Here is a 25,132-nt window from a genome sequence, read left to right on the forward strand (position 1 = left end):
AGTTGATGGTTAGCAAAAAGAGCCCATTTCTTGTGCATAGAGATACATTCTGTACAAAGGAATTGACTGCAGTCTTTGCAGTATCCAGTGGCATTAGCTGAAGTGCAGTTGTCACAGGTGACTTGTTGAGGATCAGCTACTTTCTTCATTAGGCTGTATATCTCTTTGAGGTTGTTGAGAGTGAATGCTACAGGAAAGGCTCCTGCTCCTTCTTCTGCTAACTCTGTACAATGACGACAAGTGGGACAAGAGAGGTAATAGGTCTCATTCTTCTTATCCAGAGGTAATCCCTCCAGACAGTGCTGACAAAATGAGTGATGGCAGGGTAAAGTCTTAGGGTTGGCATAGTGGTCAAGACACACAGGACAGGTGAGCTGTTCCTCCAGCTTAAGGAGACCAGGAGAAGAAGATGAAGATGGTTTGGTTGCCATTTCAAGAAAAGAATAAAATTGTGTATAGACTATAAAGCAAGTATAAAAAATGAAGAGATATAAAGGTAGAAGACGGTAAATGAAGACAAAGAAGGAAAGAATGAACGATAAGAAATTGAAGAAGCTGGAATGAATGAGAATGAGAACAGCCTGGGGAAAGATAGCCCTGACAACCTCTTGGAATATTCTATAGTCCTGTGACTACAGGAAGTTATGATAGTGTAGATAACATTCCTTTCTCATAGCAAGTTAGTAAAAGTAAATCTAACAGTGTGTATGAACATTGGGCAAATAAATTTTCTCATTTGGTACAATGTAGCTACATGCACATGACTACTACATGTACATACAGAATTAACTCTCAATAACAGCATTCCTGCATGCAGCATTTTAACCTTAACCTTTCTTCTGCAATAATCCACCTGGGTTCTTAGATGCCTTATCCTTATGATACTGGAAGTGAATAAGGCAGATTCACAATAAGAGTCACAAATTTAGTCCCACTATAATTTTTTACTCTATGGTATGGTTCTATGGGAAACTTCATTGCTGGTTGCTATGATTAATAAATGTTAATATAATTCATTGTCACTGTAACTATGTACTATAGTCACAAGATCTTTGAATATTATTACACTATAACTGCCTTTTTGCCCTCTTCGCCTTAGTTTAACCTCCTAGTCTCTCCAATTATAGTTTTATAATCTCTTGAGTCACTCATTCTTTAGAATTCTGTTTGTTACATAAAGGTAGGGAGCATGCACTATTATACTACTTGTGTAGTGTACATAAAAATATTATTTCTATTGACTGATAGTGCTCTTGCTGTTTTACTCTATTGTATAGGGTTGACTATTAAAGCTGTCAAAGCTAACACTATTCAAGTGGTCACAGGGCTATCCTTTCTCAGTCACTGTTTTCTTTTAAAGCTCTTTTTATTCTGATCTTTTGACTTTCTCCAGTTATAGTGAGTTACTTCTGCCTTACACTTTCTTGAAATTAAAATGGCAACCAAGCCATCTTCATCTTCTTGTAGTCTTCTCAAACTGGAGGAAGAGCTCACCTGTCCTGTGTGTCTTGAGTGCTATACCAACCCTAAGATCCTACCCTGCCATCACTCATTCTGTCAGCACTGTCTGGAGGGATTACCTCTGGATAAGAAGAATGAGACTTATTACCTCTCTTGTCCCACTTGTCGTCGTTGTACAGAGTTACCAGAAGAAGGAGCAGGAACCTTTCCTGTAGCATTTACTCTCAACACCCTTAAAGAGATACACAATACAATGGAGAAGACACCATCAGATTTGCCAAATCCTGAAGAAGCTACATGTAGTGATCATGGAAAATCATTTGAGCTATTCTGTGAAATTTGTGATTTAGTAATCTGTGTAAACTGTTTAGCTCAGAATCACAAACATCATGAATGTGAATTAATCACTGACAGTTACACTAAACACTGTCAAAAGTTAAAAGAACATCTATTACCAGTTGAGGGAATGAAAGAAACACTCAAGAAGGTCCTGTCTGCTCTAGCAGAGAGAGAGGGTGAGATCAGAGAGAGAGGAGAAGGAGTCTTAGAAGAAATACATGAAATGGTAGAGGAAATGATGAAAGTTCTTCGTCAATCAGAGAGGAAACTGACTGAGCAGGCAAAGAAGGTCACTGATGATAAACTAAAGGTGCTGTCAGAGCAAATGAAATCAGCAGAAATGAGTTTGAGTCTTTTGGAGGATGTTGAGAATTATGTGGAACAAAGTCTGAAGACAGGCAGGCCTCAACAAGTCCTGGAATCTAAAAAACAGATGATGGAGCGTATGAGTGAAGTTACTGCAGGGATCAATAATATAGAGCTACAACCAAAGGAAGAGGCTGACTTCATATTGAGTAAAGATATCAAATCATTACATCACATTGGAGATATTGTGACCTACTCATCCACTGCAGTACAGCAGTGTAGAGGGAAAAAAGTTGGCTACTTTGAACGTCTACCAAAAGTGAAGAAAATTTCATTTTCACTATCATTGGAGGCACCAGATTCATCTCTTTTGTCTGTTCCCCTCTCTTTTCTGAGGTGTAGTCTAGTACTAGTTGGTAAAGGTGATCAACCCATTCACACTACAGTCACTACCACCAGCACTGATCCTGGAGTGTATAGGATACAGTGTAACCCTTCAACCAGTGGTACTCACACAGTAAAAGTACAAGTATATGATGTACACCTTGAAGATACCTCACTAGTCATCCCTATCAATCCTTACCTTGATAGCATCACTCCAGTATGTACCATAACTAAATTAAAATGTCCTTGGAAAGTTGCTGTAACTGATGATGATCATATTATAGTAACTGAGTGTGATGGTCACTGTGTAACAATACTGGATAGAGAAGGAAAAATTGTTAAAGCATTAGGAAGAGAAGGAGGAAGTGGCAAGGTCAAGTTCTCTTTTCCATGTGGTGTAGCCATTACTCCAGACAATTTCATTCTCGTATCTGATGGTAATCACAAGATCCAGAAGATAAGCATGGATGGATGTCTTATAGCATCAGTTGGTGGTGAGGAGGGCAGTGAGCCACTACAATTCTGTGATCCCTATGGTATAGCCATTTCTCCTATAACAGGACAGGTTTACATTGCAGACAAATTTAATCATCGTATACAAGTCTTGAATCCTGATCTAACCTTCTCTCATTCATTTGGTAGTGAAGGATCAGCTAATGGACAGTTTCTTTTTCCACGTGACATTGCTATTGACAGTCAAGGATTAGTGTATGTTACTGATAGGGAGAATCATCGCATTCAGAAGTTCTCTCCAGATGGAACGTTTGTGGCTCAGTTTGGTACTGAAGGATCTGGTCCAGGCCAGTTTTATGGCATAACAATAGACACTGCATCTACTGATAGTTTATGTTAGTGAACATTTTAATCATTGTATATCAGTCTTCACTAGTGATGGTGTGTTTGTTAAAAAGTTTGGAAGTGAAGGCAATAATATTGATCAGTTTAATGATCCTTGTAGTTTAGCATTTGATAAAGATGGATTCTTGTATGTTTGTGATTTTAGTAACAACCGACTTGTTGTTTATTAATAATGCTTAATGCTATTAATTGTTGTCACTTAATTTTTTAAACGTTAACTTATTGAAATGTAGTGCAAAATTCCAATATTAAATACAATAATTTATTTATATGCACATGTTACAATCATAAATACATATACTTATTACACTATACACTATACCTTGAGTTCTGTTCATCTCTCTCCACTCCCACTATAGCCTGTCTTATCCCTGGCTGCTTGTACAACTGCTGTAGGACTGTATTCATGTAACAAGTGGCCCCAGCATTCTTAAGACCAAAGTCACCACAAATCTACCAATGGTGAGTGGATGAAACTAAAAGTATGGTCAAGTAATGGAAGAGAAAGATGACAGAGAGAGAGGGTATGAGAGAAAGAGAAGAGGAAGGACATAAGTCGCATAATACATAATTGACATAATTATGTAACATTATAATGTTATCATTACCCTATCTTACAATATCTTACTGTATCACTTACTATATATCTCCTCCCTCTTCCCACCTCTCTTATTCCTCCTCTCTCCCTCTTTCTTCTTTTCTCTCTCTCCCCCCTCTCTCTCCCTCCCTCCCTCACCTCTCATTCTTTAGAGTTCATTGGTCTACAGTTAAAAACTTAAGATGCATTGCTATCAACCTATTGGCTACACACTTCAAGTTAGCAAGACAGTCCATAGAGAGTTTAATGAGGAGATCATAGGCAGCTACACTAGCAGCACAATCACTACATCTAATGGAGGAATAATAATAATAATAATAATACACTATCAACACATCCAGAGACTGTCAGTCACTATCTGGCGTTTCAATGCTCAGAAGTGGCTCATATTTTCCCACTCTTCCTCCCCCAGTGGATGGAATAGTTTAGGCTTTAATTTTTAATTTATGTATGTTTTAGTGTTGGCTAATGTTTTTTGGATATTACCTCCAGTACACTAGTAGATAAGGAACTCACTAACAGTCTAATGCTAGGAAAATTATTTCACTTCAAGCAACCAAAATCTACAATGTATGACTGACATTTTCCAATTTTGAATGTAATCAGCTAAAACTATACATGCAACATCAGATATGTATAGAGCACTACTTTGTATTACATCATATTTAATTGCATCATTTGATAAAATAACATAACAACTAATTATAATACTAAACGAAATAATCAAACTATTGGTTCAAAATTAATAAGTCGAGATTTTTCAAAATCACAAATATGCATACAAGAATCTATTTTTATCAAATGCTAATCTACTAGGATTATCAGACTGGCCAATAATACTGCCTTTACTTCCAAACTTACTAACAAACACACCATCACTAGTGAAGACTGATATATAATTCACTAACATACACTAGACCAGTAGCTGCAGTTATATTGTTATACTATTAGACCTATTAAGCTGTCCAGGACCAGATCCTTCGGTACCAAACTGAGCCACAAACTTACCACCTGGAGAGAAATTTTGAATGTGGTGTGATTAAAGAAATCAGTAACATACACTAATTCTTGACTGTCAAAAGCAATGTCATTTGGAGACTGAAAATGTCCATTAGCTGATCCACAGATACCAAATAAATGAGAGAAGGTTAGATCAGGATTCAAGACTTGTATATGATGATTAATACTATTAGCAATATAAACTTGTCATAAATAATAAATTTATTAATAAAGTTATTACTTTATTAGAGCAGGGCAATTGCAGTGGATTGCCCATTCAAAAATTTTACTCCAAGTGAAATAAGAATCTGATCCAATTATTCAACCCTGATCTCTTTATAAATGCATGTAACATTACAAGGCACTTGTAACATGTTGTTAGAATCTACTCAAAATTAATTATTATCATACATAGCATGCATACATGGCAATTTATTATCAAATACAGCCATTAGGACAAAAAAATATTTGAAAATGTGCAACATTAATTGGGTATAATTTTTTAGCCAATGTGTGTATGGAAATTAGATGTAAGCTATATAGTACAGGAAGGTCACAACTCAAAACTTTATAATCAGAATCAGCTCAAACATAAATTAGGGATGATTGTTGCATTAAAATTGTTCAACTGTAGTTCCCTAAAACATTATTATGGGGGCAAGTAATTTTCATTTCAAAGCCAATTTTCCCTAATGCCCATCCACTTAATTACCTCAAAATAATTATTGAATTTAAATTCTCTGTTAGTCTCCTAATCATAGTCGTAAACCTCTTGAGCATAGGGGAGGAGTCTTGATGCATGTACGCTTTAAAGTGTCCCTCTAAAAAATAATAAAACAATCATTTAATTGAACAGATATACATCAACATGTAAGTACTATAGTTATATTTTACAGTCATTTCAAAAATATTAAAAAGATGTAAGTGCTATAAATAAATTTAATTTACAGATGGAAACATTGGCTCATTTGGAGGTCGTTAAATTAGGTGATTTGTTTAAAATTTTGCAATTGTTAGGTCTTATACTGGCAGTTACAATGTCATTAAACATATGTGAATAATAAAACAAAATGATTTCATTTTGGTAGGTGCTTACTGAGTAAAGGCTTAAATTAAGAGACAATATTATTATTATTATTATTATTTTGACATTTGAATTACAAACCTTATCTTGACACTCTCCAGAAAGGTTGTTACTCCAAGCATGTCTCCTCATACAAACTCCTAGAGACTCTCAGTGAGACTCCTAGAGTAAATGACTGAGAGCTGGAGGGATGTGAAACCCTGCTGCTTCTTGAACCTTTAGAAGAGGAGAAGAGAGAGGAGCAAAAAGAGGGGAGAGAAAGAGGGGGGAGAGAGGAAGGGAGGGAGGGAGGGAGGGAAGGAGACAGAGAGAAAGAATTAAGAATAAGAAAAATAAAGAAAAAAGTAATGGCAAAATTTATTCATAATTATGTATGCACATATGCACACATGATAATTTTCATACACATATCTACATAACATGTACATGTAAAATGGTGAACAATAAGCACCTGTGTTCACAGCTGTGACATAATTTGGTCCAATAGCTGCCCACTGACTCTCTCCTCAAATACTTTACAGTGAACTCTTTTCTAAAAAACAAATAAATAACAATAAAATAATTAATAAAACTAAAAAATTAGTCTTTTCTAATAAGAGAATTATTAATAAGCTTTAATAATGAAAAAACTCTGAAGCATCCTGGGAAGTAAGTGTGGTCAAAAAGGGCATTGTCTTATGAGGCACCTGGTATTCTAAGACATTGAAAGGTTGTCCCTCCAGTCTAAAGTTCTTTCAGAAAAGGTTAGGAGTGTAATACTGTACATTACTCTCAAGGAAATGACCAAAGATACACTGAATTACATCAGGTATATAAGATGATATGTAAAGAAATATTGTATAGATGTTATGTATTAGATCTACATTATAATTACGTAAATTATGTAAATATTCAAAATTTAATACTGCATACATTGTAATTTTTGAGTGCTTATAAAGTCATATTTTAAAAGAAAAGTGCTCAAAATAAATTATGTGTGAGCTCATTTTATTGCTCTGGCCATAGTCTATGTACCATGGAATGGCATTGGAGGTGGGTGGATTAAATTACGTGGATTGAAGACAAGCACAAAATAAAAAAATTAACACACAACAAAATTATCGCCTATATGAAAGAATAAAAGTCACAATGAGACACCTACGGTGATTGGACTCGCCACAGCTGCTCTTGCATTTATACACTATTCTATTATCTACTCTCTTCTACTCTCTACTCTTCATCTCTATTATGCAGCATAATCAAGATAATGACAATGCATGATTCATTACTTTTAGTAGTGCATGTAGCATGTTCTGTACCGACTCAAGTCAAAAGAGCTACAAAAAACTAACACTTATTATGATGGCACAGATACTGTTGTCTTGATAGAATTTATTAATTTAAGGGATCATACATAAAACAGCAATAGAATTATGTATTAAGCAATGCAAGCCAGCTAAGATGTAAAAATAATTGCCAATTATTAGAGTTGAAAGAGTCTGCCACTGAGTTTATTTTTATTTTATTTTTTATTAATTTTTTTATTTTAAGTTTATTTTTATTTCCAGTAATCTACTGGAAGAGTGTCATTGCTGTATTATTACTTTTTCCGTTATTTATCAAGCTTCTTATCTCTAGCGCTGCTCTTTAAAAATTTTTACCTGATAATAGAAGAATGATCTATGAGTCTAGAAAACTTAGTTTTTTAATTTAAAAAGTTTTTAACAAAGCTAATTAAGATATGCAGGACAACCTAAGTACTTAATAGATTTGCTTGTCTACACGGCGAGTCCAATAAGTACATGTAATTTCCTCTTTATACTAACCATCCTCCTATTAGTCTGTTTTTAAATACCAGGAATTAATAATAATAGTAATAATTGATAAAACTATGATAAAACCAAAACTAAACAAAAAAATAGTTTGGTATAATAAATAAACTTAATGTAATAACTAATAAACAACAAGCCGTCTATTATTAAAATCACAGACATACAAGAATCGATCTTTATCAAATGCTAATCCACAAGGAGTATAAAACTGAGAAATATTATTGCCTTTACTACCAAACTTCTTAAGAAACACACCATCGCTAGTGAAGACTGAGATACGATGATTACTGTTCTCACTAACATACACTAGACCAGTAGCTGTAGTGTCTATTGTTATACCTATTGGAACACTAAGCTGTCCAGGACCAGATCCTTTAGTACTAAACTGGCCCACAAACTTTCCACTTGGAGAGAACTTCTGAATACGATGGTTACAACTATCAGTAACATACACTAATCCTTGAATGTCAATAGCAATGTCATTGGGATACTTAAAATGTCCATTACCTGATCCTTTACTACCAAACAAATGAGAGAAGGTTAGATCAGGATTCAAGACTTGTATACAATCATTATTCATATCAGCAATATAAACCCGTCCTGTTATAGAAGAAATGGCTATACCAGAAGGATAATTGAATTGTAGTGGTCCACTGCCATACTTACCAACTGATGCTATAAGGTATCCATTTATGCTTATCTTCTGGATCCTGTGATCATCAGATACAAGAATAAATTTGTCTTGAGTAATGGCTACACTACGAGGAGAAGAAAACTCAACATTACCACTTCCTCCTTTCCCACCTAATAATTTCACTTTCTTACCTTCTCTATCCAGTATCATCACATAGTTACCATTAGTCTCAGTTATTATAAGATGATTATCATCACTTACGGCAACTCCCATTGGATGCTTAAGTTCAGTTATAGTACGTACTGGAGTGATGTTATCAAGGTAAGGATTGATAGGGATGACTAATGAGGTATCTTCAAGGTGTACATCATATACTTGTACTTTTACTGTATGAGTACCACTAGTTGAAGGGTTACACTGTATCCTATACACTCCAGGATCAGTGCTGGTGGTAGTGACTGTAGTGTGAATGGGTTGATCACCTTTACCAACTGCTACTAGACTACAACTCAGAGAAGAGAGGGGAACACACAAAACAGATAAATCTGGTGCCTCCATTGAAAGTAAAAACGAAATTGTTCTGCCAGCAGGTGTAATACGATCAATCTTCTTCATTCTACACTGCTCTAGTGCAGTAGATGAGTAGGTCACAATATCTCCAATGTGATGTAGCAATTTTATATCTTTACTCAATACAAAGTCGGCCTTTTCCTTTGGATGTAACTCCTCCACATTGATCCCTGCAGTAACTTCACTCATACGCTCCATCATCTGTTTTTTAGACCTCAGGATTTGTTGAGGACTGCCTGTCTTCAGACTCCGTTCCACATAATCCTCAACATCCTCCAGAAGACTCAAACTCATTTCTGCTGATTTCATTTGCTCAGACAGCACCTTTAGTTTAGCATCAGTGACCCTCTTTGCCTGCTCAGTCAGTTTCCTCTCTGACTGATGAAGAACATTCATCATTTCCTCTACCATTTCATGTATTTCTTTTAAGACTCCTTCTCCTCTCTCTCTGATCCCACCCTCTCTCTCTGCTAGAGCAGACAGGACCTTCTTGAGATCTCCCTTCTTTCCCTCAACTGGTAATAGAAATTCTCTTAACTTTTGACAGTGTTTAGTATAACTGTCAGCAATTAAGTCATATTCATGATTTTTGTGATTACGAACTGAGCAACTAACACAGATTACTGTATTACACGTTTCACAGAATAGCTCCAAAGGCTTTCCATGATCACTACAAGTGGCCCCTTGAGGATTAGGCAAAACTGCTGTCTTCTCCATCGCACTGTGTATTTCTTTGAGGTTGTTTACATGAAATGCTACAGGAAAGGCTCCTGCTCCTTCTTCTGGTAATTCTGTACAATGACAACAAGTGGGACAAGAGAGGTAATAGGTCTCATTCTTTTTATCCAGGGGTAATCTCTCCAGACAGTGCTGACAGAATGAATGCAGACAAGGTAAAGTCTTAGGGTTGGTATAGTGGTCAAGACACACAGGACAGGTGAGCTGTTCCTCCAGTTTGAGGAGACTAGGAGAAGATGAAGATGGGTTGGTTGCCATTTTAAGAAAAGAATAAAATTTTGACAGTAAAGCAAGAAAATGAAGAGAGATAAAGGTAGAAGACAGCAAATGAAGATAGAGCAAGAACAAACAATAAAAAACAAACAAGTTGGGAGGAACAAGATGCAGCAACAAAAGAAATCGAAGAAGGTGGAAAAAGGAGAGAAAGACTAGAGATTAGGTAAACACAGAAGTGGGCGATAATAAACATATACCACTATACAGTATAAACTAAAGGAAGTTATCATGCTAGCACACAACAATTATAACACTTCCCACGCCAAGCATTGAAGGTGATTTTACATGGGAATGCAAAGCAAAGTGGAGGAGGTGGACAAGAATATATAAAATTGAAATAAAAAAAGCATTAATACATGTATGCTATTGATGGCCCAAAAATCCAAGGGAAACCGCCGTTTGCCATGCTGCAGTGAATGAAGTTGTGCACAAGACGTTATCATCAGCAGGGATTCCATCTACCCCTGAACCTTCTGGCCTTTCTCGTTGTGATGGTAAGCGACCTGATGGTATGACCCTGATTCCATGGGAAAAGGGCAAACCACTGGTATGGGATGCAACAGTCCCTGATTCTCTGGTGGTTTCCTACAGATCTCAAGCCATCATTGCCACAGAGGCTGTAGCTGCCTCTGCTGAATCTCACAAGATCTCTAAGTATACCAACCTGCCCCAGTCTCTCTTCTTTTGTCCATTGGCTATTGAGTCACTTGGAGGCTGGAGCGCTGGGTCCTTGATCTCGTCATCTTATTCACCACCTAAGTCGTAGGATTTGGCATCTCACAGGGGAGGAAAATAGCACAAGCTACTTACTCCAGAGACTGTTTGTAGCTGTTCAGAGAGAGAACGCTAGTTTAATCTGTGTCTCTTTACCTCTGGGTCCCTCCCTTTAACTTATTATTTGTGTTTTCATTATTATTGCTATTTTTTACTTATTATTGTTGTTACTTATTATTGTTGTTACTTATTATTGCTGTTACTTATTATTGTTGTTGTTGTTATTGTTATTATTGTTACTGTTGTCCAGATGTGGCTGTCTCGCTTCCCCATCTTTCCTCCTTCAGTGGATGGTGTGGTGTAATTGTTTTCTGTTTATGTACTATCAACTTTAATAATAATAAAATAACAATAATATTAATAGTATTTTGGTTTGTAGGGCTCTCCCTTTCTGTTTTTATTGTACTGTTGCTTGTTACTTTATAATAATAATAATAATAATAATAATAATAATAATAATAATGATGATGATGATAAGAGAAAACTCTTACTTGTCTTAGAGCAATCTTTCATCTCTCAGTATTAGAATCAAGTGTCTACAAAAAGAAGCTATATTTAATGTAAAAGCATAAAATTAGAGAGAAGATACATGTACACAAGTATGATAAAATTATCTTACTGAAGTTCTATATCCACCAACACCAATTGTCCTGACAATTATCTGATGCTCTTTAGTGAGACTGAACTTATAGTAACATATTATAATAAGTTAACTACAGGTATGAAGAGAGAGAGGGAGCATGTCAAGTCAATGTACACTATAGGCCACATAATAGTAAACCCATCCCAAAATAAGCAGACATAATTATGCTCTCTTATTCGAGTACCTTACCCATTCTCTGTCGTTCCTATCTGAATTTGTTCCAGAGTTACTTCAAGTCTCTCGCTCACTCTCTTCCTCAATGAAGACAAGGTTTCATTAGAATGACACTGAGAGAGAAAAAGAGGAGAGAGAACAAAGAGCAAGTTAGTTTAAAGCACATGTACATGTAGAAGTAAAAAAGATGATGAAAAGGAACACATGTTAAAAAGACACCTAAAACATTACATGTGCATTTCAAAATTACAAGTACATGCACATAATGTACATGTACATACTAGCCAAAGTACATGTACTGTATAGAGTTAAGGAACATGCACCTGTAAAAAAAGGAGAAAGAGAGGGAGAGAGAAATGTATTTTCCTTACATCAATCATGAAGTGTCTGATGCTGATCAACTGATATATATGCATGATTTATTCATACAGTACATATGTGTACATGTACATATGCACACATGATAACATATCCCCATTACATGTACATGTAAACAATAAGCACTTGTGTTCACAGCCATGACATGATTTGGTCTAAAAACTGCCACCAAATCTCTCTTCAAATACTTTACTGTGACCTCTTTTCTAATAAACAAATAAATCACAATAAAATAAATAAATAAACAAATTAATCTTTTCTAATAAGAGATCTATTACTAACTTTTAATAACTAGCCACACTCACTTTAAGAATCTTGTCTATCTGATCAGTTAAGCTTGAGAAGAACTCTGAACCGTCCTAAAAATAGGTGTCGTCAAATAGGGCATGGTTTTGTGACGTACATGATGTTCTAAGACATTGACGAGTTAGACATCCCTCGAGTCTAAAGTTCTTCCAGAGAAGGTCTGGACTCCAGAGTGTAATATTGTAGATTACTTTCAAGGAGATGACCAAAGATACACTGAGCATCAGGTATATAGGATACTATAAGAGGGAAAGAGTGAGAGAGAGGGAGGATGGATACAGCAATTGCAGTAAAAACATTACATAAAATAGAAATGAAATACCAACATTTTCTTAAGTAATCTGGTAAAACAAATATAAACAAAGAATTTTATAGTTCCGTAAACGTAATGGCTACACATTCTTTTTTGATATTGATAAAATCCAAAGTTTATAATTCCTCTCTCTGAGTAATAGCATTAGTACTTTGGTTTATAATTGGCCATAACAATCAGATGATTCCAGTAAAAGAACTAGATATTAACTCCAGTACACTAGTAGATAAGAAACTCACTAACAGTCTAATGCCAAGAAGCTGCCTGCTTCTAAAATAATTAGCTGTCAAAACACTCTTCAAACTTTATTTGATTCTCAATATGAGTCAACCGAGAAGGTATTGTTTTGAGGTGTTATGGATAAGGCTGATTTTATTCATTATAGAACTGAAAAGGATGACATTAGCACCTCTATGAGGTAAGAGGTCATCTGTTTGTATTGCAAATCCTTTTTCAGGACAGCAGCAATGAAGAGATCAAGAACATGGAAAGATCCTCAACAAAAGAAATCAAAGATCGGTTTGTCTTCATATTTTGAGCATCTGTTTTTGTTGAATAATTTAGTAAAAGTGCCATCCATTGCTGCATCGTCATATTGTCGGTTTACAACCTTCAAGAATTGGCTTGAATCTTCTCGATTCTATTTAAAAGATGAGATGACTATTATAGGCAGTGTAAAAGTGGTTGATGACATCACAATGCACATACCACTAAATCAAACGCCTAGGTAATTTCTGTGTTTCTGGGTGGTGTGCATGGGAATTAAAGGGGGTCCAGTGCAGCCATAATGATCTACCAGTATTATCCACTCTTGGTATTATCTACTACATATAATGTAATGATAGCATACATTGCTAGCTTGGGCTCATCCTTCCCAATGTTCTACATTCATATATACATGTGTAAATGTAATTTTTTGACATGTTTGTTAGGGCTTGGATTAGAGACATCATGTGACTTATTGTAACCTGTTATTCTTTGCCAAATTATTCACAAAAAATTTCAGCATGATTAGGCCTTGGCAGATTATGCCAGCATAATTTTGAGCATATTAGGGCCCAAAAGCATAAGCATAATGTAAGCATAATAGGGCTATAATAGAAACTTTTGAAAAAATGTACTGAGAAATGCAATAAACAAGCCCTTGTGCTTAATAAATTAACTGTTTTTAATTATGTTTAAACAGCTACTATTGTCTAAAACTAATTACTGGGTCGCATTTTGGGTGGGGCTGGGTTATTATAATGAAATTCGGCATGGGCATATGTTGTAGCACAATGGCTGATTAGTAGAGCATAATAGAGCTGTTTCCTGAGAATTGCAGCATAGCATAATAGAGCAATTTTAGAGCATAATCCGCCAAATCCTAAGCATGATGTTGCTGGGATGAAGGTCACACACCTTCAAAGATTGCTCAGTTCACAATGCTGAAGTAAACAAAGTATGTGGATTGATATCCTTGAATCCTTGACTAAAATTGTTTCAGGTATGGTATTTTAAAATAGCAAAATCTCAAAAATGAGCTTTAGAATTAAAAAAAAAATGGTGTGAAATCATACACGCATACAATTTGTTTATTTTATTCAGTTCCTCAATTCTTTTTAACAACCTGACCCCAGGTTGTTCCTATAATTGATTTCACCCACATGCAATGTTTGTATTATTGTATGTCCACACTTACATGTATTGGAGAAATACAAGCCTTAGCAACCACCCGCCCATGCTCATTCAAATAACTACAAATAAAAGCCATAACACTTTGAACGTGTCAACTATTTTAGGAAACTTTCCTATGATCACAGATTGGTACATTTGCTGTATAACACCTGCTGAAGAAGAGTTCCAGTTTCTCCTTGTGAAGGACAATAAAGTTGTTATCATATCTTCAAATAAGAATCCACTTAAACGGTATATCTTCATTTAAACGCTTTTATAATAAATAATAAGTCAGGATTTTAAAAATCACAAACATACAAGAATCTATAAGATCATTCTCATATAGTTACTCAATTACTGTAAATTTCATTACACTTTATAAAAAGCACTGCATTACTATTATCTCTTGTTTTTATACTCATGGACTCAGTCTCCTGGTTGTGATATGTACAGTACAAGTTGATAACACATATGCACTATTCAGCACTATAGTACTATAGTGTACATAAACATTGTTGCTCAATCGACTGAAAAATTTCCTCCTGCCTGGGAAGCTAGCAGCCACAAGAGAGTCAGAGATCATGGCCAGTCTTAAAAGTGTACCAAATATACCAGACAGTGTATCACAGGATATAACAGAGCCTACTACAGCCACCAGTACTGAGCAAAACATTGTCACTAAGGTATGGTAATGACAGGGTTTTAATATATAAGTGATGCTTTCAGTCTTCATTGTTTGTTAATTATATATAGAGACTATGATGAACATTATTTTATACATAGGTGAAATCAAAAGTGGAGCAGAACACTAAAACTAAATATAGTACTTTCACTGCACACAAATATGTCAAAAAAGAAAGCATTTATCTAGTCAGGGTATAAATAAAATAATGTGATTAATAATGTATTAATAGTAGGTTGATGCTGGTGAGGGTCGTTACGTTGATGTGAAGATAGACTACAGGTTTGGCAAAGCTAATTTTAAAACAGCAACTGCCAGTGGAATAGACGACCCACTCAGTCTTTAAATACTGTGACAGAATAGACATAAACTATGAATTCAAAACTGATTTAATTAATTGTATTTCATTTAAAAAATATTAAACTTTTGACTTTAGCAATAAAAACTTGACCATAGTAATAAGTGTGCTATAAAAATAAGTAATTTTATTATCTCCTGCAACTGATAATAATCAACAAGCACTATACAAGTATGATAAAATACTGCTGCTGTATAGGGTACAAACCAATACACAAGACAGGTGATGATGCTGTCATAATGCAATGATATCAGCTCTGTTGTGAGGATTCTCTATTGGTGAGTGACCATGCATGAACATTGTGAATTGTTCATCACTAATAAAATATAAAAACCCAATCATATGGAATGTACATGCATACATATGCACACTTTTAAATGTTACAGCATTATGTTAATAAACATACAAACTAGAGCAGTATCCATACTAGTGCTATCATCTGGTGACACTTATAGTGGATGCATCTAGATTTTAATTCCATTAGCTAATATGATGTATTTAGGAAAAGAGGATTCTTGATTCTAGTTGGCACAGTGTCAGCAGTTACTGTATACACCATATATTTTGCGGTAAATAAAATGTTGTGATTTTCGTGTTTTGGAAAAATTAGCAAAATTAAAATCCGCAAAATAGCATGTTGATTGTATAGTAGAGGTGCGGTAATTACATTAAAATCGTGAATTTTTTATTCACAAATACAAAAATGCAGCCAAATCACAAAATTTTATACCCGTGAAATATATGGTGTATACGGTATTGAGAATGCTATCTCTGAGCCTGAGGTAAGCAATAGAAGAGAGAAAGGGGAAGTCATTTGTTTAAGTTTACATTATACATCTAAGCTGTTTGACATGACTACTGACATGTAAAAGTGAAAGCCATTTGACAAGTACAGTGGGCTCTTCTGCTCTGTTATAATCTACTTGCAGATACTTCTACTTCTCATCAATTGACAGTATGAATGTATGGAACTTGCTATTGCTTCACTTGTTGTTATTTATCTCATGTAGTTACAGGTGAGTACATATGTGTACTGAAATAAAGTTAAATTTGGATGCATTAAAGTAACTAATGAATACAACTTTTTTGTTTTAAGCTTCATCATTTTTCTATTCATGTACATGTAAGAGCACAACCTGCATGGCATTTCATTTCTTGGACAAATTAAATTTGTTTTTAGAATCAAAAAAAATTAATTTTGTAATAAAGAACATCAACACAAAACTATTGGCTTAATTGTGACTTATAGGCACTGCTATCAAACTATATAATCTAAAGCAGTATAGAAAGTGTATTTTTAAAAAGCCATTGTAGTCTCTCACTTTAACAGGTATTGATCTTATCATCAGACAGAGATTAAGGAGTAATGAAATCATTAATCAAATTGTGAAAGGTTTATAGTCAATACAGAATATTACTTTGACTACACTTCAGTATCTTGTGGTAGCTCTCTCGTGTGGCAGAGAGATGGCGGTAGCTTGGGAGGATCACAAAGTGATTTCTGGTAGAGCTTCAGGCATTAGATTGATTTCTCTTTCATTACTCCAGCAATGGATAGGGAAGGAATATACATATGTAGGCATAATGATAGTGTATCAGTTTCTCTAATGATAACTACTAGTAAGTGAAAATGAGAAGACAAGTGTTGTACTGGTGTTTGTTATGATGCTGTATGAAAAGCTTTAATTAGAAAAAAATAATAACTATATTGTGCATGTAACCTGGTCTCGCTATGCATGCAATTATACCTGATGAAAATGACAACAACTTTGGAAATATAATTACACTACTGTGATGTTTTTACATAGCTAATCCAGCAGTACAGTCTATGCATAAAAACATCACAGTATTAGCTGGTAACAATGTGTCTGTTGAGTATGTCTCATCAGAACCATTCATCACATCTACTGACATAACATGGTCCTTTAATGACACTCTAATTACTTCTACCTCATCAAATACATGTAAATATAACTTTGTTTTCAATAATCGTATATTAAATATACAGTCATGGATACATCTGATGATGGAGAGTTTAATATAACAGTGAAGGATAGTGTATCATGTGAGTATAATTATATTTCTATAAATAATTGTTTTGCTACATCTAATATTTATCATCTTTCATTTTCATGATATGCAAATGCATTCAAAAAATACATTTTACAATTAAATTTATTACCTCATGTCAACCCCCCTAAATGTATAAGTTTTTAAGGGTTAAATTATAATTTTCATGCTAAAACTATAATAGAAAATATGCTATAGTAGTTATAATGATTGCCACAGCCAAAGTTTTAAATTAATTTTTACAGTTGATTGATTTATAATGTTTATGTAGCTCTTTGTTTGATTGTCCATGCATTGAGTAAACTCAGTCTAATTAAATGGGAAACATTTACTCGGAACTGATCAGTAAAAGGATCAATTGATATCATTAGCACTAATCCAGTGTAGATCTAATGGATCAGCACTGCCTGATGGACACGTCATTCACACAATGATAACTGATCACATATTGGTTAGTTTAAGCCATAGCATAATAGCATTGAATAGTACTGTATAGTCTGTTAAAAAGTAATTTACAAGAGGGAATAAGTCCCTATACATGTTGTTAAACATATGCAAATTAAGGCAAAACACATAATGATCCCAAGCTACTTTATAATTCCCCTCTCTATAGTAATAGAATTAGTACTGTGGTATGTAACTGGCCAACAATCAGATGATTGCAGTAACTCCAGTACACTAGTAGATAAGGAACTCACTAACAGCCTAATGCTAAGAAAATCATTTCACTCTCAAGGATAATAATCAACCAAAATCTACAATGCATAGTCAAACAATAATGATTATTATTTAAAATGTCAACAATAACAATACATTGGAACCTCTGATAACGAAACTTCTTTTTAAAAAACCACTATGCATTGAAAAAAAATTAATGCACCAACTTCATTCCTTAAATCTCTTTAATGAAACTTTCAGGTAATGAAAAAAATTTGTTATCCCAAAAGTTTTGTTTTTCAACAGTTCAACTGTATATGACTGAAATTTCTAAATTTTGATTGGAATCAGCTCAAACTAGATATGCAACATCAGAGCATGTATAGAGCACTATTTTGCATCACATCATTTAGTGATAAAATAACATATCAACTATTTATAATAGTAAAGAAAATAATCCAACTATTGTTAAAAATTAATAAATAATAAGTCGGGATTTTTTAAAATCACAAACATACAAGAATCCATCTTTATCAAATGTTAATCCACTAGGATTATCAAACTGATCAATATTACTGCCTTTCCTTCTAAACTTACTAACAAACACGCCATCACTGGTGAAGACTGATATACGATTATTACCCCATTCACTAACATACACTAGACCAGTAGCTGCAGTGTCTATTGCTATACCATATGGAGTATTAAGCTGCCCGTAACTAAATATTCTATTACCAAACTGACTTATATAATTTCCATCTGAAAGGAACTTTTGAATGCGATTATTCAAGCAATCAGTAACATACACTAATCCTTGACTGTCAATAGCAATGTCATGTGGAGACTGAAACTGTCCATTAGCTGATCCTTTACTACCAAATGAATGAGAGAAGGTTAGATCAGAATTTAAGACTTGTATACGATGATTGTCTTTATCAGCAATATAAACCTGTCCTGTTATAGGAGAAATGGCTATACCAGCAGGATACTTGAATTGTAGTGGTCCACTGCCCTCCTCACCAACTGATGCTATAAGGTATCCATCCATGCTTATCTTCTGGATCCTGTGCCTATCAGATACAAGAATAAATTTGTCTGGAGTAATGGCTACACATGGAGGAGAAGAAAATTTGACATTACCACTTCCTCCTACCCCTCCTAATAATTTTAATTCCTTTCCTTCTCTATCCAGTATTGTTACACAGTTACCACCATACTCAGTTATTATAACTAGATTATCATCACTTATAGCAACTCCACAGGGATAATTAAGCTCAGTTATAGTACGTACTGGAGTGACGTTATCAAGGTAAGGATTGATAGGGATGACTAGTGAGGTATCCTCAAGGTGTACATCATATACTTGTACCTTTACTGTATGAGTACCACTGGTTGAAGGGTTACACTGTATCCTATACACTCCAGGATCAGTGATGGTGGTAGTGACTGTAGTGTGAATGAGTTGATAACATTTATCAACTGGTACTAGACTACACCTCAGAGAAGAGAGGGGAACACACAAAACAGATGAATCTGGTGCCTCCATTGATAATAGAAATGAAACTTTCTTCTCTTTTGGTAGACGTTCACAGCAACCAACTTTCTTCACTCTACACTGCTGTAGTGCAGTAGATGAGTAGGTCACAATATCTCCAAGTTGATGCAGTGATTTGATATTTTTACTAAATACAAAGTCGGCTTTTTCCTTTGGATGTAACCCCTCCACATTGATCTGTGCAGTAACTTCACTCATATGCTCCATCATCTGTTTCTTAGACCTCAGGAATTGTTGAGGACTGCCTGTCTTCAAATTCTGCTCCAGATAACCCTCAACATCCTCCAGAAGATTCAACCTGTTTTCTGCTGATTTCATTTGCTCTGACAGCACTTTTAGTTTAGCATCAGTGACCCTCTTTGCCTGCTCAGTCAGTTTCCTCTCTGACTGGCGAAGAACATTGATCATTTCCTCTACCATTTCATGTATTTCTCCTAAAACTCCTTGTCCTCTCTCTCTGATCTCACCCTCTCTCTCTGCTAGAGCAGATAGGACCTTCTTGAGTGCTTCCTTCTTTCCCTCAACTGGTGATAGACATTCTCTTAACTTTTGACAGTGTTTAGTGTAACTGTCAGCAATTAAGTCATATTCATGATGTTCGTGATTATGAAATTGACAGATTACACAGATTAATGATTCACAAGTTTCACAGAAGAACTCCAAAGCCTTTTCATGATCACTACACATGGCCTCTTGAGTATTTGCTAATCTAAGACTGTATATTTCTTTGAGGTTGATGAGGTGAAATGCTACAGGAAAGGCTCCTGCTCCTTCTTCTGGTAACTCTGTACAATGACGACAAATGGGACAAGAGAAGTAATAGGTCTCATTCTTCTTATCCAGAGGTAATCCCTCCAGACAGTGCTGACAGAATGAATGTAGGCATTCAGGTAAAGTCTTAGGGTTGGTATAGTGGCCAAGACACACAGGACAGGTGAGCTGTTCCTCCAGTTCAAGGAGACCAGGAGAAGAAGATGAAGATGGTGTGGTTGCCATTCAATACTGTATGGTAAGTAAGGTAGAAGACAGTATCCAAAGACTGAATGAATAGCAGTGAAGTAGCAGGAACAAAAAAGAATGGAAATTTAGGAAAGCAAAATGAGTGACTGAGAATAGCCTTGAGAACAGTTTGAAAAAATAGTCATGAGTGACTTGATTGGAGGAAGTTATGATAGCTACAATAACTACAATACTGAAGGTAATCCTTAACTAGTGATAAGGGCTTTAACAATATTCACATGTTGTGCATGTATCATTTTTTTGAGGTTTACATGCATATAGTCTGCAACTGTGTGATTCAGAAAAATTATACAAGTCATAAAATAAATAAATAAATTATATGACATCTATTTTAACGTATCCACTATCCAGATGTATTAGTAGATTAAATTTACACATGAAATGCTCTGGAGCACAAGGAGAATGCATGAAATGCATTAGTGGGCCCACCCCCACAAAGAACACCTACTGTACATATACACTGAAGTGGTATGCTTGCCTTTCAAATGTTTCCTGACTATATCACATCAATTGACATTATTATACATAGTTATACATGTACATGTAACTAGGAGTGATGTACAAGGCAAACAGACAGACATCCCACAAGTACGAACTTCACCAAAATAAAGCAAAGCATTTTAATACATACATGTAAAATAGGAAACAATAATTTACGCGTATAATATATAATACACATAATAAATAAAATACATTGCTATACCTTGAGTCCTCTTCCTCTCTCTCCACTCCCAATGTAGTCTCTCTTATCCCCGGCTACATGTACAACTGCTGTAGGACTGTATTCATGTAACAAGTGGCCCCAGCATTCTTAAGACCAACGTCACCACAGGGACATCTACCAATGGTGAGCAGACAAAACGAAAAGTATAGTAGAGTAATGGAAGAGAAACATGAAACAGAGAGAGAGAGGAGAGGGTGTGAGAGAGAGAAAAAGAGGGAGGACATAAGTAATTAGATACATTAATGACATGTAACATTATAATGTTATTATTACTCTAACTTAGGTATCACTTACTATACCTCCCTCCCTCTACCCACCTCTCTTATTTCCTCCTCTCCTTCTTTCTCTCTTTCTATCTCCCTCTCTCTCTCTCCCCCCCTTCCTCACCTCCTATTCTTTAGAGTTCATTAGTCTAAAGCTGTGATGCATTGCTATCAACCTATTGGCTACAGACTTCAAGTTAGCAAAACAGTCTATAGGGAATTCAATGAGGAGATCATAGGCAGCAACACTAGCAGCAACATCACAATATCTATTGGAGGAATAATAATAATAATAATAATAATAATAATAATAATAATAATAATAATAATAATAATAATAATAATAATAATAGCACAGTAAATATTGAAAGAACAAGTACATACATACATGTACATGTATACTCTACAATAACAGCTAAATTATCACAGATGCCAATCTACAATTCCCTCAATAACTACACAGTAAAACATCTATATGACAGAAGTAAAAAATATTGTGGATGATTGTTTCCAGGACTTCCTTTGATAAATAGTAAATAATAATGACTAGAGCAAGTATTATCTCAATACTAAGAACCGCAGCTACTGACTCAGGACTGAAATCACCAGGAAAAGTATAATTCCTTTCCATCCTTTTCTTTTACAAGACTACATTATAAACTAACAAACAAAAATCACTCAATATATATGTATGCATACACAAACGTAACTTAGCTAAAAATACATCCCTTGAAATGAAACTAGATCTGTTAAGGATTTGCTTGCACAAGATAAGTAAGCTAAAAGTCAGTTTTTGTACACTTGTGCTTCATTTGCTAAACTCAATTGACCGAAGATGGAAGAGCTATGGTCAACTGTTATCACTATTATACCTAGAGTGCTATCATTATAAATTTATAATGCTGTTAGTGCCATATAGGGATTTTATTTTGTTGGTATAAAATTTCGCAAATCTTACCTTCTGCAGCCATTTTTCCTAGTGTACCACACCATTTTTGTGGAATTTAATTTTGTGAATTCAATAAAAACGCAAAAATAGCAAAATTTATTTCTAGTGAAATATAACCCCTATATAGTCTTTATGAAATAATAATAATAACAAATACACTCAACTTTATAAAAAATAAGATAATGACACAAACAACAAAGGGAGTGTTCTGCATGCATGCATACATGGTGACTGTAGCATTAAAAAATTTATACTCAAGAAGAGAGTCAATGGATGAAGGTAATGTACAATGTTTATACATCAAGTGAGCTAACACGTATATCCAGCACAGCAGATGATGAATTACATGTACTTGATATAGCTAATGGATAAGATTTATTCTTCAATATCTTACAACAAACAATATTAGCAATAACACTATTGATCTCTGGCCTAAAGTAGGCCTGAATAACTGGACTCAAGGTAATGACCAGGAAAAAGAATATAACAGCAGTTATCATAAGGACACCAGGAAAATCAACAATAGCTAATAAAGCAGAGAAGAATATGCTAGGAGTGAAGAATATCCCATAGACTAGCATCATGGATCCAAATATCCCAAACAATCTCTTCTTCTTTGAAGCATAGACACCCTCGCCTACTATCATTGACTGATTATTAATAAACTTACGAGTGAAACAAAATGTCCAAACTGATGTGATAATAATGATTATAAATATCAATGAAGCAAAGAAAAAACGGAAGATAGCCATAACAGGGCTAGTAGTAAAAGCATAGCAAACTCCTAGATAATTTATATAGCGGAATTCAACACCAGAGCCATCAATGAATCCTGAAGAGAAGAAGGCTGTATCAAAACTCCACACAATAATGACAAGGACCAGAGCTATCCTTGGAGTCATGAATCGCTTGTGGAGATGAGGTTTTACTATAAAAAGGAACCGATCGATTGAGACAAGACACAGCGTCATAAGCATCACATAGATACTGAGTAAATTCACAAAACCAGTAAAACCACATGTTCCTTGCTTCTCCTCATCAGTACTACCAATGATCCATTCACGAGCAGCTAATGCACTGATAGTGAAAGGAAGATAGAGCGTTAATACAAGGTGTGCCAGTATGAGAGAAGTAAAGAATATTGTTGATGATTGTTTCCAGGACTTCCTTTGATAAATAGTAATGACTAGTACAACACCATTAGCTATGAGAGCTAGTATCATCTCAATACTAAGAACTGCTGCTACTGCCTCAGGACTGAAATCACCAGTAAAAGTATAATTTCTTTCCATCCTTTCTATCACAAGACTAAACTAATAAACAAAGATCACTTAATATATGAACATACTTATGTGTATGTAAATGAATATCTGTCATATATGGTATTCATGTAGATTTGCATGTAAATTTTTAAAAGCAACAAAGCTTGGGAAAATTTCCTTTGAAATGATATCATATATATGATACTATATATATATACATGATATATATGATATGATACATATATGATACCATATGTCCTTTGCTTGTACTAGTACATGTAAACTAAATTTTTGTGTACATGAACTTCCTTTATTGCTATAGTCGGTTTCAATTGAGTTTGACCGGATGTTTTCGTCATCAAAACGTCACGTGTAGCCACACCCACACACAAATAAAATGGCTGAAAACTCATGCTCTTTTCTTCTTGTTGTAACTTGTTTATTCTCCTCTTTTGGTCACTGTTAACCCTGCAATTGACATGGAGGATCTTTGTGCTTGCTATTACCTGAAGAAAGAAGTGAGATGTGTAAAATTTCAATCGAGTTTCTGAGCGTCAATAGTGACGACAAATAAAGAAGGCTTACAGAGGCACAGCAGAGTAAGTGAGACTTCTTTCTGGAGTGCAAATTAAGTCTTCTAGTTCAATTATATCTTGGCCTGGAGTGTTGCATTTGCTTTATTTGATTTTTAAATAATAAAACAGGATTACTGATATATTTAATGAAATGCAAATTATATTTACGAAGCTTTTCGTCATGAAACATCACGGTGGCTCCCTTTCATGTTTACCGGAAGAACCTTTTGAGAACCTTTCAGAGTACCTAATGACTCCAAAATTGGTACAAATTTTTGGAAGAACCCGTTTTGCAACCATACCAAGTTTCAAGCTGCTAGCATAAACTATGAAGAAGTTATAAGGGTGGGTCAGTGGTCAAACTCAACTGAAGCCGACTTTACTATATACATTTTACAATTTACATATTTGTGCTTTATTTATGTACTGTATTTGCCTGATTAGAAGCCCGGGCATTTATTCATTAACAAGGAAAAAAATTTGCTTAAAAAGAAAAATAGTTGCTAAAAGCCGGAAATCAAACCCATGTCCCCTAGGTTGTCAAACTGTGCTTCAAGAGTTGAGCTATTTGGAGCAATCTAAAGTTGAGGTTACCTAAATTGGGTAAAATATGCACATCTATAGTGAGAATATTTTAAGGATGGGCGTTTATTTAAGCTGGGCTTCTAATCAGGCAAATACGGTACAATTGTACATGTACATGTACATAAATAAA

General features: G+C 34.8%; 4 protein-coding genes and 1 long non-coding RNA gene across 6 annotated transcripts; 3 read left to right on the top strand and 2 right to left on the bottom strand.

Moving 5' to 3' along the window:
* The first annotated feature begins 2,140 nt into the window (after window positions 1-2,140).
* LOC105312084 (E3 ubiquitin-protein ligase TRIM71-like) lies at window positions 2,141-3,518 on the top strand. The gene is made up of 4 exons (XM_011404449.1): window positions 2,141-2,315; window positions 2,745-3,083; window positions 3,138-3,338; window positions 3,370-3,518. The coding sequence occupies exons 1-4, from the start codon at window positions 2,141-2,143 to the stop codon at window positions 3,516-3,518; spliced, it is 864 nt and encodes a 287-aa protein (XP_011402751.1).
* Window positions 3,519-5,729: 2,211 nt separating this feature from the next.
* Window positions 5,730-12,352, bottom strand: LOC109580838 (uncharacterized). Its single transcript, XR_002184393.1, has 8 exons — window positions 12,333-12,352; window positions 12,154-12,233; window positions 11,665-11,762; window positions 11,452-11,545; window positions 11,324-11,368; window positions 6,481-6,561; window positions 6,111-6,245; window positions 5,730-5,766 (listed from the first exon to the last, which is right to left on the bottom strand). It is a non-coding gene; the product is annotated as an uncharacterized LOC109580838 (long non-coding RNA).
* Window positions 12,353-12,808: 456 nt separating this feature from the next.
* LOC109580845 (uncharacterized) lies at window positions 12,809-13,396 on the top strand. Its single transcript, XM_019994401.1, has 3 exons — window positions 12,809-12,984; window positions 13,032-13,064; window positions 13,104-13,396. Exons 1-3 carry the CDS (start codon window positions 12,968-12,970, stop codon window positions 13,375-13,377), a joined length of 324 nt encoding a protein of 107 aa, XP_019849960.1. The 5' UTR covers window positions 12,809-12,967; the 3' UTR covers window positions 13,378-13,396.
* Window positions 13,397-14,698: 1,302 nt separating this feature from the next.
* LOC109580839 (uncharacterized) lies at window positions 14,699-15,443 on the top strand. 2 transcript variants are annotated; one of them, XM_019994398.1, is made up of 3 exons: window positions 14,699-14,985; window positions 15,086-15,172; window positions 15,220-15,443. In XM_019994398.1, exons 1-3 carry the CDS (start codon window positions 14,884-14,886, stop codon window positions 15,328-15,330), a joined length of 300 nt encoding a protein of 99 aa, XP_019849957.1. In that variant the 5' UTR covers window positions 14,699-14,883; the 3' UTR covers window positions 15,331-15,443. The 2 variants fall into 2 exon arrangements, with proteins under 2 accessions (XP_019849957.1, XP_019849956.1); XM_019994397.1 differs by having other exon boundaries at window positions 14,713-14,985; window positions 15,086-15,178.
* Window positions 15,444-22,873: 7,430 nt separating this feature from the next.
* Window positions 22,874-23,551, bottom strand: LOC105312085 (trace amine-associated receptor 1-like). The gene has a single exon (XM_019994391.1). It carries the CDS (start codon window positions 23,549-23,551, stop codon window positions 22,874-22,876), a length of 678 nt encoding a protein of 225 aa, XP_019849950.1.
* Between the last annotated feature and the right edge of the window lie 1,581 nt (window positions 23,552-25,132).

This window comes from Amphimedon queenslandica, unplaced genomic scaffold, assembly GCF_000090795.2.
Source record: "Amphimedon queenslandica unplaced genomic scaffold, v1.1 AMPQUscaffold_13474, whole genome shotgun sequence".
NCBI classification, from domain to species: domain Eukaryota; kingdom Metazoa; phylum Porifera; class Demospongiae; order Haplosclerida; family Niphatidae; genus Amphimedon; species Amphimedon queenslandica.